The 14,231-nt window shown below is 41.4% G+C and overlaps 2 protein-coding genes across 2 annotated transcripts in view; one reads left to right on the forward strand and one right to left on the reverse strand.

The window, feature by feature from the left end:
- fam20cl (family with sequence similarity 20 member C, like) overlaps positions 1-14,231 on the reverse strand; it is a 588,191-nt gene that overhangs the window by 477,495 nt on the left and 96,465 nt on the right. The window lies entirely within an intron of this gene.
- On the forward strand, positions 399-2,444 carry LOC147838521 (E3 SUMO-protein ligase ZBED1-like). Its single transcript, XM_087304463.1, has 2 exons — positions 399-1,390; positions 1,677-2,444. Exons 1-2 carry the CDS (start codon positions 896-898, stop codon positions 2,094-2,096), a joined length of 915 nt encoding a protein of 304 aa, XP_087160589.1. The 5' UTR covers positions 399-895; the 3' UTR covers positions 2,097-2,444.

A 14,231-nucleotide genomic window follows, 5' to 3' on the forward strand; every position in this document is an offset into this window, starting at 1 on the left:
ATTCTATAGCGTGACATTTCAGCACTTAACAAACGGATAGCGACTCCTAAGTTGCACTTAAAGCTGGGCTACGTGCAATTGTGTTAAGTGCATTTTTGGGAAACGCACGTGAAACAATAACGAACGTTCGCAAAATGACTAGTAGAAAACGCTCTTAAGTGCTAAGATCAATCGTTATCGGGAAACGCAGCCTAGGCCAAATTGTCCGTAGTATGTGTGAGTGAGTTTGTGTGGATGTTTGTGGATGTAAGCCGAAAAGAAAATGAATGAATAAATAAATATATACACACACACACACATATATATATATATATATATATATATATATATATATATAGTTTGTCAAAATTTATTAATGGTACTAATATTAATATAATACCAAAACTTAAAGAGAAAACAAAGGCTAAAGTGGAGAAAGAGATGAGTATTGCTGAATCCATTGCAATCACAACAGATGGATCGACGTCTCGTGCCACAGACAGCTATGTGACCATAACCGCACACTATATTACGGGCAATTGGCAAATAGCAAACCACGTCCTCCAAACACGCCCGGTGTATGAGAGCCATACAAGCGACCATTTATCGGGAATACTTGAAGAGGCTGTGAGAGATTGGAAGATCAGCAGATCAAACGTCCCCGTTCCCGTGACAACAGACAATGCCAGAAACATTGCCAATGCTGTCGAAGCGGACGGATTTTCACCGCATATACGCTGCTTTGCACACACTGTTAATCTGGCTGCGCAGAGAGGGATGGGCGTTCACCAGATTTACCGACTCCTCGGCAGAGTGAGGAAAGTTGTCACGTTTTTTCACCGCAGCACAACAGCTGCAGCTGTGTTAAAGGAGAAACAGGTGATGCTACAGCTGCCCTTACACAAGCTGGTCCAGGATGTGGCTACTAGGTGGACCTAGCCACGACATGCTCGAGCGCTACCTTGAGCAGCAGGCTGCTGTTTTCTCTGCATTAACAGACAAGAGTGTCAAGAAGAACATTAAAGACATCGTCACTCTGTCTGATGATGATGTTAAACTAGCTGAGGATGTGGTCCAGGTTCTTAAACCTTTGAAAACTGTGACAACCCTCATGAGCACTGAGCAGATTCCAACTATTTCAATGATCTCGCCATTGAAACACAGAATCCTGGCCTCCATGAAGCACAGTGGCTCTGACTCAACAGTAGTGAAAGACATCAAAGCTGGTATTGCACATGACTTCGAGGACAGATACCCTGATACGGATAAGGCACTAATTCAGTTTCTTCATATGAGCACTGCACTTGACCCCCGTTTCAAATCTCTACCTTTCCTTGATGAGACCACCCATGATACAATCTTTAAGAATATGACTGAGAGAATTCTGGACGATTGTTCACAGAGTGTTCAGGTATTTGATTGTTTTAATATTAATATAATTAAAGACATTTTATTTAAATATTAAATTATAAAATTTTATTAAAAAAATATGAAAACTTTATTAAATAAAGTGCTGTGTAAATCAGTTAGGCCTATTTATTTAAAGTCAGTATTTAAATATAGTCAGATAATAATAACAATAACAATAATAATAATAATGCTTAACTTTGTTAAATTAACTTCATTCATCCTGGATTTTATATTCTTTATTGTATCTAACATTATGCTGCAATTGTGTTATGGATTTGGTCTTACAGGCCCAAACGTCCAGGGATGAGACAGAGGAGCAATCAGAGATAGCCTCCAGCAGCAGTGACTGTCCTCCTCCAGCCAAAAGAGCACCAATGGCTGAACTGTTTGGAGACATCTTTTCAATTGAACAGGCATCATCATCCAAGTCTTTGTCTGAAGTGGTGAACGAGGAGGTGCAGCATTACAGAGCAGTGCAGAGCCTCTCATTGGACTCAAATCCACTTGTGTGGTGGAAGGACAACCAGAATCAGTTGCCCCATTTAGCCAAGTTGGCTAAACGTTATCTTGGAATCCCAGCAACATCTGTCCCCAGTGAGAGAGTATTTTCTACTGCAGGTGATAGTGTCACAGCACAGAGAGCAAGCCTCTCACCAGACAATGTTGACATGATGGTGTTTCTGAAGAAGAATTTGGAACTCCCTTAAATCAAACTAGTTTGGTTTTCTTAGTAGAAATAAGTTGTTTATTTGTTTAATGTTTACTTGATTTGTGGTTTGCAGCACAGGCAGTGAGCCTCAGTTACCTCAGTGTGAAACAGTAGCCATTTAATTTACTTTGTAAATGTAAGAGAACTTGATTGAAGAAGAATTTTTACTGTTTTTCAACAGTATTTGTCACAAAGGTAACAGAAGTATTATAGCTTTGGCTATTTATTTATATTATATATGGCTATTTATATTGTTAATAATTTACATATTAATCTTGTTCTTTGGTGTTCAGTTTATAAAGATTTTTCAAATGTTATTTAATAAAACATATAGTTTTAAAAAGTTTAAAATAATTTTTTTCTCCCACCCCCCCAAAAAAAACAAAACAAAATCGTGATACGAACCGAATTGTGGGTCAAAAATCGTGATACGAACCGAATCGTGGATTTGATGTATCGTTACAGCCCTAATACATATATATAAACACCATTTTATGATTTTATATTAAAAATAACGTGTAAATGTTATATTTTAAATGATTAACAGCCTGACTGACTAATATTCACTCATTTTCTTTTTTCGGCTTAGTCCCTTGTTAATCCAGGGTTGCCACAGCGGAATGAACCGCCAACTTATCCAGCACTTTTTTTACGCAGCGGATGCTGTATTTTAGTGACATTTTAGGCACTATTTTACCAATTTACCAAACATATTTTCTAAAGATTTAGAATAAAGAAAAAATTAATAAATACTTATTTTTAAAATACAAGTGTATTAGATCATAAATCTTTAGAAAAAATAGGGGTAACACTTTATAATAGCTACACACTATAAATCATTTACTAAGCATTAGCATCTAGTGAATTCATTATTTATTAAGCATTAACTCTACATTAATAAACGTTAGTAAGCAGTTTGTAACTGCAGCTACAAATGCTCTATTCTTGACTTATAAGCACCTATATAATGTGCTTAATAATTGTATTTTCATACTTAGTAAATGATTTATTTTTTATTACTAGATTAAGTGTCGCATTATTTACAAACTAGTTGTATTTAAGAGTAGTTGAGGGTTTTTAGGATAATTCAGAATGAGTTAGTAAATGATTAATAAACTATTGAAATCAACATTTATACGTCTTATTATTCAGGCATATACTAATAGTTAACCAATATGTTAATAAATGCTTTATTAACTCAACTTCATGCAGTTTTGTGACCTAATCTAAAGTGAGGACTATTCATGCTTTATAAATCCCTTATAAATGACAATTAAAGGCTCAGAATCAAATGAACAATAATCTTTGCAATCTTTTCTAAAAAGTAAAATTACTGTAAAGTTTAAACATTGCCAAATTACAGGAGTGTCAAAATACGACATAAAACTGGATAAAACAACAACAATATAATTATTTAATAATATAATAAGATGCAATGTTTAAACTCTACAGTTATTTTATTTTAGATAATGTTGCAAAGATTTATTTTTATTTTGAAGTACAGTTTCATTTGTATATCTTTAAATGAATAGGAATGAATAATGCCATTTTACCTGTTTAGAATTTAACTGAGCCTTTATTTGTCATTTATAAGGGATTTATATAGCATACATAGTCCTCACTTTAGATTAGGTCACAAAACTAGATGAAGTTGAGTTAATAAAGCATTTATTAACATACATAGTAACCATTAATATATGCCTGAATAAAAAGAAATATAAACGTTGATTTAAATAGTTTATTAAACTCATTCTGAATTATTCTAAAAACCCTCAACTACTCTTAAATACAAATGGTTTGTAAATAATGCGATACTTAATTTAGTAATGAAAAATAAATCATTAGCAAAGCATGAAAGTACAATTATTAAGCACATTATAAATATGTTTGTAAGTCAAGAATAGAACATATGTAGCTGAAGTTATAAACTGCTTACTAAGGCTTACTAATGTAGAGTTAATTCTTAACAGATAATGATTTCACCATTTGATAATGCTTAATAAATGATTTATAGTGTGTAGTTATTATAAAGTGTTACCAAGTTCGAATAAAAACAGACTGCTTACATGGAAGTCCATGTCCCTTAGCAATCCAAGACTTCCAAAATTCTTCTCGAATAAGACACTCTTGCCCCTCCTTCAAAATTATTTCACTGCCAGGGCGATTTTGGTCCAGCACGTAATCAAGCTGTAATAATAAAAATATTAACAATAAATATATATCTGTGTGTGTGTGTGTGTGTGTGTGTGTGTTTGTGTGTGTGCGTGCGTGCGTGCGTGCATGCAGCATGCGTGCGTGTGTCCATGTAATGGTAATTTTTCACCAGTTTTTCTTGTAATGGATGCCAGTCCCTCTCCCAAGGCTTAGTAGGTTCCAAAAAATTCAGAAGAGTGGTAGGTTCACAAGCAGATTTTTCTGTAATTGGAGCTGATGACTGAGGGATGTGACTGATGTTATGCCTGGTGATGCAGCAGTCATTTGTGCAGCCACAATATTTTCTGGCAGTTTTGTCAGTGGTTCTAAAAGTACATTAAAGCATCATAATCAGAAGAGAACAGATAATAATAAGAGAATAGAAACTTGACACTTAGCAACTGGAACGAACAGTCAAAGTACAGTTTAGGATATAGTGCTGTATTTGTTACACAGTAAAGGAAACATTACCTAAAACAACCTGGCTGTGGTCATTCATGTGAATGTTTTTGTTGAATTCCTTTTGTATGTCATGAAGACGTTTCTCATTTTTTCTGACATTGTAATGGTGGATGATGTTTCGCATTAGGAAAACATGTGTGGATGGCAATGCCATGTTCATAAAGTAGTTATTTTTCTTTAGCTTTGATGAAAGCTGTTCTGCAGCCTGACTGTTAACTTTGCCAGCTAGTTGAGGCACAAGACGAAGCTTCCTCAGCGAATCACGAGGATCTTTTGTGTTCTCTTTGTGAAAGCGGTCATACAGAACATAGTGTTCTGCAGAACCAGTTATTGGATGACCATCTGGATCTAGACTTTGCTTTTTTGCAGTGAGCCATGGCAGAGATACCTGTAATTTTCCTGATTTTGCTTTTGCAACATTTTCAGTGGTTGGTTCGAGTAACCTTCCCTCGAAAGGTGAAAATATGGGTTGCCTCAAATTTGTGTGGGTGGACAGTCCACGAGCAAAGACATATATAACAACATTAGGCAGATGCATCCATGACAGAAGCATATCTGCAAAATCCTGTGGACTTTCTGCTCGCAGATTACATTTTATACTGTAGACTATGCCACAAGGACACATGATGACAGCCCAACCACCTGGAACAGACAAACATACAACAAAGATAAGCAAATTGTTAATGCATAATCAAATTCCATGAATGATACAGAGCCTCAAATGACCATTTGTTATGAGGGACGGCAGTGACGTTAACCTTAACAATGTAGACTGAAAAACTTTAAAGATGCAGCATTTCAGAGTAAGGGGCATTTCTGCTCTGACCTTCTCACTCACTTTTCCCCCACTTTGACCTTAGTGTTATAAGAATGTGTTCTTTATAAACTATGTTGTGCCCTGTCCTGACATATGGTCCCCTGGACTTCACCCCTCAGCTGAACGGATGTGTCTTCACCATGCCCCTAATATGCTTGAACTTGAAAGAGGTGCCATTTTGCTATGTATTTATGGGCACATGACCTCTGGGTTTTTGCACAGGGACAGTGCCATGAATTTTTCTTGGTGTCATTTGATACCATGACTCTGCCCAGTCTACTATAATATGATATATTAGGCTCGTAGACCGATATGAATCTTTTTGATGGTGGGACTCCAATCTTGGATTCAACTGACAGTGGTGGATTTTCTTCTCTGGCTAGTTTTTGACAATCTACACACTGTTTTATTTTGTCCTGCCCAAACCACTTGTTTTTAACTATTTCTTTTAAACTTTCTTCTGTGAGTGAAGGTGAGGTTAAGAAGGTTTTGCAGTATGAAACTGACCGGAGGTGAACACATTGGTATGACTGCAGTCCACTTCTCCAAGCCAACTCCATATTAGTCTGGCACTCATTTAATTCACATGAAACACAATGTGGTTTGTGGCGGTGGATGGAGGCACAGCCGGCAGAGCCGTGGCAGTGAATGGAGGCACATCGGGCAGAGCTGTGGCGGTGGATGGAGGCACATCAGGCAGAGCCAAGGCAGTGGATGGAGGCACATCGGGCAGAGCTATGGCGGTGGATGGAGGCTCATTGGGCAGAGCTGTGGCGGTGGATGGAGGCACATCAGGCAGAGCCATGGCAGTGGATGGAGGCACATCGGGCAGAGGCAAGGCAGTGGATGGAGGCACATCAGGCAGAGCCATGGCAGTGGATGGAGGCACATCGGGCAGAGCTGTGGCGGTGGATGGAGGCACATCGGGCAGAGCTGTGGCGGTGGATGGAGGCACAGCGGGCAGAGCCGTGGCAGTGGATGGAGGCACATGTGTGGTGGGCAGAGCTGTTGTTCATGCTGGACCTATCTATTAAAATGTGCCTGCAGATGTGATTGCACTTTTGTCAGTCGTGTTGGCTGAAAAACTTAGGGTATCACAGAATGTACAGTGGAAATATCTGCAGCATTTGGTGCACTGTTCTAGTGTTGGCAGAGACTCCCCTTTTTGATTTGTAATATCCATCTGGGAAAAAAATAAGTAAATTATTTTCAAATTATTAACCTAAGAGAGCTCATATAAATTCTGTGCAGATTAAGTGATATTTGATTTCCAAAGATCTTATTTTTAATTATTACAGAACTTATTAATAATTGTTAAACTGTTATTGTGTTATTGTTATTGTCTGTGGAAGCACTTTCAGATAGATAAAAGTGATATGTACAGTAGACCTACATAGCACAAACATATGTTACAAATAATAATTGCATTATGTATTATACATTTTATTTTAACATTTTTACTTTAAAGTTCTTTATTTTGCCTGAAAACATTTTCAGAAAATTGTTCGAGAATGGTACAATAACACCGAATATAAGAGCAAGCTGTATTTATCATAAAATAATGCTATCTTTTTTACACTAACGTTAATCAAACACTAAAATAATTGTTTGTTGGTGTAATAAGATGCCACATTGATTTATGCCATAAAACCTGGTCATTTTAAGGAATCGCTTTAAAAAAATCAATAAGCTTACTCACGTGTCGATGTTGCTACCAACTCGAAAGTGCTGGTCTGGGCGTGCAGTTTGGTTTCCGTACCTACCGCCTCACCCAACCCAACAGCAGGTGGCACTGTCTGAAAAAAACGATAGGTCTGGCGGTGCAGGTCTGAGCGTGCAGGTCTGTACGTGCAGTTGGGTCTCTGGGCCTGCAGCTTCACCCTACTCAGATCCACTCAGTTTTACACACCTGTTGTCCATTATGCGTCCAGTAGAGAGCAACAGCACAATATTATTATGAGCCTCTAGAACTGTATCACAATCATCATAGATATTTACATCAGATGTCAACTTCAATTTATTTATATAGCCATTTTCCAACTGCCACAAAGCTGCACAAAGTGCTTTACTGAGAAAAAATAAACTAACAATATGGGCATGAAAACAGTAACAGCAATAGGCACATAATAAGAAAGAACATAGAAAGTGTAACAAAAGAAAGAGCAAAAAATAAAAATATACATTTTTGCCTAATTAAAAGATGCCACCACAGTTGACCAACATTAAACACGATTAAGAACGGGACAGTGTTACGTTCAAATAAGGGTCAGAGAGGATCCAAGTGCAAGTGACAAAGTTTATTAGTCTTTGTCAAATAAACCAACAAGAATGTGCCAGGCTAGAGGGACGCAGAACACAGGGCAGGAACAGAACAGGTAAACAGGGTCCATGTATTCTCCTCAGGGGCCTGAGCACAGACAGCACACACACATGAGCGAGTGTAACGAACTGACACAGAAACACAAAAGCGTCGCCCAGATACAGGCACCATGACGAGCCTCAGCTGGCGAACTAATCAGACCAGCTGAGTGTCATCATAGCACATGAGCATAACAAATCCACATGGACAACGAAAACAAAACAAACCCACGTGATCAAACATACACTCCGGAGAAGCGCACAAACCTGCAACCGTGACATTACCGCCTCTCCAACGAGCACCTCCTGGTGCTCCCAGAAGAGCTTACCTGGCGATTGTAATCATCGATAAGAGAGTGATCCAATATGTATTCTCCGGACCGTAACCTTCCCAGTCCACCAAGTACTGAAATCCTCGTCCTCTCCGTCTCGAGTCCAGGGTGGGGAGGGGTTGGGGGGACCAGTGTGGGTGGATAAATGGCCGTAAGAAAAAATGGCTTTAATTTGGAAACATGAAACACAGGATGTATTCTTCTGTACGCTGGAGGAAGTTTAAGACGGACTGGCACCGGACAAATGATCTTGATGACAATGAATGGGCCAATAAATTTAGGTGCAAGTTTATTACATACGGAACGCAAAGGAATATTCTTAGTTGAAAGCCACACTTTTTGACCGACGACGTAAACGGGAGGCTTCGACCGGTGACGATCGGCTTTAGCCTTGGTGCGCGCACCCACTTGGAGGAGGGTCTGTCTGGCCCTGCTCCAAGTGCGTCGACACCTCTGGACAAAGGCGTGGGCGGAAGGGACTGCGATTTTGGATTCCAGACTTGGAAAAAAGCTGGTGGTTTATAACCTAGACTACACTGAAACGGAGAGAGGCCCGTAGCCGACACTGGCAATGAACTGTGTGCGTACTCCACCCATGGGAGCTGCTGACTCCAAGAGGAGGGATTTTGGAAAACCAAACAACGTAACATACGCTCGAGATCTTGGTTGGCCCTCTCTGTTTGTCCGTTACTCTGAGGATGGAAACCAGAAGAAAGACTTACAGTCGCCCCCAATAAATGACAGAATTCTCTCCAAAATTTAGAGACAAACTGGGGCCCCCTGTCAGAAACCACGTCTGTCGGGAGGCCATGAATGCGAAAGACGTGATTAATGACAGCATCCGCCGCCTCTCTGGCTGAGGGTAATTTAGGCAGAGGAATGAAATGAGTAGCCTTTGAGAACCGGTCCACAACGGTCAAAACAGCTGTATTGCCGCCAGATGGCGGGAGTCCGCTGACAAAATCTAGCGAAATGTGCGACCAGGGTCTCAAAGGCACTGACAGCAGCTGAAGGAGTCCAGCAGGAGGGCGATTAAAAGTCTTAGAAACAGCACAGACAGAATAGGCCAAAACAAACTCACGTATGTCCCGTGCCATAGCTGGCCACCAAAATCGCTGTTTAACCAAAAATAAGGTACGACTCACCCCAGGATGACAAGCCACTTTGGAGGAATGTCCCCACCGAATGACGTCAGACCGAATCTCCTCCGGCACAAACAAACGACTGGGTGGGCATCTGACCGGGGGCCTTACCCCATCCAGGGCTGTGCGGACCCTGCTCTCAATCTCCCATGTCACTGCAGAAATACAAATCCTCTGGGGAACGATGGGCTCAAGAGGCGTATTGCGCTCGGAAGAATCAAAAAGACGGGATAACGCGTCAGGTTTGATGTTTTAGAACCCGGCCAATAAGAGATAGTAAAGTTGAAACGTCTGTAAAATAATGCCCACCGAGCCTGCCTGGAGTTAAGTCGTTTGGTGGACCTGATGTATTCGAGGTATTTATGATCGGTCCAAACGATAAAGAGAACCCCCGAACCCTCCAACCAATGACGCTACTCCTCCAAAGCGAGTTTGACAGCCAACAACTCCCTATTACCAATGTTGTAATTTCGTTCTGTGGGAGATAATCGGTGTGAGAAAAACGAGCATGGATGAATTCTGTCCATGACAGGATAGCGCCCACCCCCACCTCTGACGCGTCAACCTCCACCACAAACTGCCGGGAGGGATCAGGTGTCACCAGAATGGGGGCTGAAACAAAGCGGCCTTTTAGTTTAGTGAATGCAGCCTTTGCTGCACTCGACCGCCTGAAGGGAGTCTTGGCGGAGGTCAAGGACGTCAGAGGGGCGGCGAGCTGGCTGAAATTGCTAATAAAACGCCGGTAAAAATTAGCGAAGCCCAGAAATCTCTGCAGGGCCTACGAGACTCCGGAATTGGCCAATTTACCACAGCCTGTACCTTCTCTGGATCCATGCGCACCCCTTGACTGACACAATGTGTCCTAGAAAGGGAACAGACTGTGCATGGAACACGCATTTCTCCGCCTTGACAAAAAGCCCATTCTCTAGCAGCCGCTGAAGCACTCGCCTGACCTGCTCCACATGTTCCTGGAGAGAACGAGAAAAAAATAGAATGTCATCAAGGTAGACATAAATAAATTGATCTATCATGTCTCGCAACACGTCATTTACGAGTGCTTGGAAAACCGCAGGTGCATTAGAAAGCCAAAGAGGAAGAACACAATATTCAAAATGTCCCCTTGGGGTAATAAACGCGGTTTTCCACTCATGGCCATGCTTCATGCGAACCAAATGATATGCGTTGCAAAGATCTAAATTCGTGTAAAAAGAAGCCCCTTGCAGACGCTCGAACGCTGAAGACATCAACGGCAAAGGATACGTATTCTTCACCGTGATGTTGTTCAGCCCTCGATAGTCTATGCAAGGTCTAAGAGACCCATGCGCTCCTCCTAAAACACAGAACAAGAAACAGCAGAACGAGCAGACGAAAGACAAGACTCATGACAGTTAATTCCATATTTTCGGGGAGTGAGAAGACCCCAATTAATGTGAGGTTTATGAAGAATTAACCAAGGATGTCCTAAAACCACCGGTGAGTTGGAATAGTCTGTTAAAAAAAAATTAAATGTGTTCAACATGATTTCCAGACGTAATAAGTTTTATGGGTTAGGTGGAGGGAGTGATGGTGGGGATGGAAAGCCCACTGAGGGCACGTACTGCAATGGGTTGAGACAGTGCTATAACCGGAAGTTTAGAACTGAAAGTGAAACTGGAGTCAATGAAATTTCCCTCCGCCCCGGAATCGACGAGGGCATGAGTGTCATGACTTCTGGAACCCCATAATACAGTGACGGGCAATAAAGTAGCAGCCGTAGAGGATTTGTCCAAACTAATTTCACCCATGAGTAACCTCCTACCTACTGATGGGTGTTGTCTTTTACGGGACAGGAAGCCACCCGATGACCCGCCCCTCCACAGTAAAGGCAGAGTCCTTCCGTTCTCCGTCGAAGCTTTTCTTACACGGACAAGCGGGATTTCCCCACCTGCATGGGTTCTGGGTCAACGCTTACCACTTCCGGTGTCGCAGCCAAGGCCAAAAAGTCAGGGACGGGATCCGGAAACCTGCTCTGCTGCAGGCGACTCTCACGTCGAAGCAGTCTGGTGTCCACTCGGATGGCCAAATTTACCAACCCGTCAAGAGTCTTTGGAGGATCTAAGAAATAGATCTCTTCTAGAAGACAATCAGATAATCAGATAGTCAGATAATCCATGCAGGAACATGTCCCATTGCACCTCCGCGTTCCAGCCGCATTTAGGGGGTAGGGTTTAGAACTCGATCGAGTACTCCGCCACGCTCCAATTCCCCTGGCGGAGTTCAGCGAGGACTCGGGCGGCCTCTCTTCCGGAAGCGCCCCAATCAAAGACCTTTTTAAGTTCTTTGGAGAACAGGTCAATTGTAGAACAGCATGGTAGCTTTTGTTCCCATGCTGTTGTTCCCCATTGGGCCGCCTTACCCGAAAGGAGGGTGATGACAAACGCCACCTTAGATTGTTCGGTGGAAAATAATGACGGCTGCAGTGAGATGTAAAGGGAACATTTTGACAAAAAGGATCGGCACAAGAGAGGCTCTCCAGAGTAGCAGGTCGGAGGTGGAAGGCGCGGCTCAACAGAGCGACCAAGAACCGCAGGCGCTGGTGACACTTCCGGGGTCGGTGCAGTCTTAGCCTGTGCAGCTCGAGTAACCAGTTGTTGGACTTGAGAAGTGAGCATCGAAACCTGGCCGACCAGGGCCTGGATCGCCTGTGCCGTGGTGGCCAGGGCCTCATCCTGTCGATCAATCCTAGCGTTGCTCTGAGAATCGAAATCAGAGATCTGAGAGACACTCGCTGGATGCATGTAAAGGTCAGTTCATTTTATTACGTTCAAATAAGGGTCAGAGAGGATCCAAGTGCAAGTGACAATGTTTATTAGTTTATTAGTTTGTCAAATAAACCAACAAGAATGTGCCAGGCTAGAGGGACGCAGAACACAGGGCAGGAACAGAACAGGAAAACCGGGTCCAGATATTCTCCTCAGGAGCCTGAGCACAGACAGCACACACATGAGCGAGTGTAACGAACTGACACAGAAACACAAAAGCGTCGCACAGATATAGGGACCATGATGAGCGGGCGAACTAATCAGACCAGCTGAGTGTCGTCATAGCACGTGAGCATAACAGATCCACATGGATAACTTTTAGTTATAATGGCAGGGCGTTCCAGAGGCGAGGACCTGCTATGGCAAAAGCACGTTCGCCCCTACTTTTGAGGTGGGCCTTTGGAACTTTTAATAAAAACTAACTTTACGTCACCTACCCTGTTGTCAATAGAGCAGGCATTTTACAGGGTAGTGCTCCGTTGACATAGTGCTCCGTTGACATGAATGCGAGACCAAAGTGCAGTATATATATATATTAGCGCTGTCAAAATTAGTGCGTTAACGCATGCGATTAATTTTAAATAATTAACGCGTTAAAAAAAACTTTTTTTTTACTTCCTGTTGTGTTGGACGTGTGTTTAACAAGCAAGACATGCGGATAAGACCAAGGAAGCACTTTTTGAAGGCAAGTTTCAGTAAAAACAATTAGTCGCATCACCAGGCTCTCCAAAGTTTCATGCAATTTCATTTTAACATTTGACTTCTGTTGTAAGTTGATACTGCATGGCGAACAGAAAGAAAATCCTCTGCATTTCGTGACTCGGTGTTCCTTTAAGGTAATAAAATCACTGCTTAGGATTCACGGTAGAATTTTAATAAGAGTATAATCTTAATCATATTAAAATCGGAGTATTGGTGTCTTATGTGAATGTACTCAGAAAGTCTGGTGAAGTCGCGAGCTGTCAGAGACAGGGCATTACTCTGCCTTTCAGCATAAGCCTTCAAAGTTTAACGTGTTTTCTCATTAAACGCAACGAAAGCGTATGCTTTACGTTGTTGTGTCAGAATCCTTGTGAAATACAGTAATACTTTAGAACACTTAGTTTAAGCAAATTTGATGAACGTGATCATGCGTGTTGAATCTGAGGACAGTCGCTCCAGTATGGAAGGCCGTTGGGGCCAAAACGTCTGCAGCGCGTTGTGTGTGTGTCTGTGTGTGTTTGTGTCTGTGTCTGTGTCTGTGTCAGGCCCGTTGAGGGGTGTCAGGGGTGGAGTGAGCGACATATCTGAGTAGGGGCCTGTGTGCGCGAGACGTACCTGAAGGACGGTGGGGGTGAGTTGCGCGCGACACAGGCTACCTGAAGAGCTAGGAGGGATGCGGGGGAGAGGGGTGTGCAATGTATTTAACGTCCGGTTTGCGAGGAATTATCATTCATTTGCGGGCATTTGGGAGTCTCTGTGCATTTGTGGGATACTCCTAGTCTTAGCAACTGGATGAATGTAAAGGAGGATTAAGCAAAATTGTTTCTACTTTATAACTAATACTGTATGTTCTCAACTCAGAGCAGTAAAACTTTACAATGAGTGCAACGGTTTTTATTCTATAGTTTATTATTATAATTTTTCATATCTGCAATTCCTGTATTTTTTTGCAGTCCACTTAGAATCTAACTTGAAAATCAATGTTTTCTTTATTGGCATTGATTGTTTTGAAACTTAAATGTCATTAACATGCCTGTGTTTTAAATTCTTCAATAAATATGGCTGTCAACCCAGGATCTTGATGGTTTATTGTGGGTATGTTGTTTACATGAAGAAATCTGTGTTACAAGTTAAACACACATTTGAATAGCCAAAATTCCGAGTTTCAGTATTTTAAATGCGATTAATCGCGATTAATTGTTTTAAAAAGGTGCGATTAATTAGTTAATTTTTTTTAATCGATTGACAGCACTAATATATATATATATATATATATATATATATATATATATATATATATATATATATATATATATATATATATGT

This window comes from Danio rerio, chromosome 22 (assembly GCF_052040795.2).
Source record: "Danio rerio strain M-AB ecotype USA chromosome 22, GRCz13ab, whole genome shotgun sequence".
In the NCBI taxonomy this organism is placed as follows: domain Eukaryota; kingdom Metazoa; phylum Chordata; class Actinopteri; order Cypriniformes; family Danionidae; genus Danio; species Danio rerio.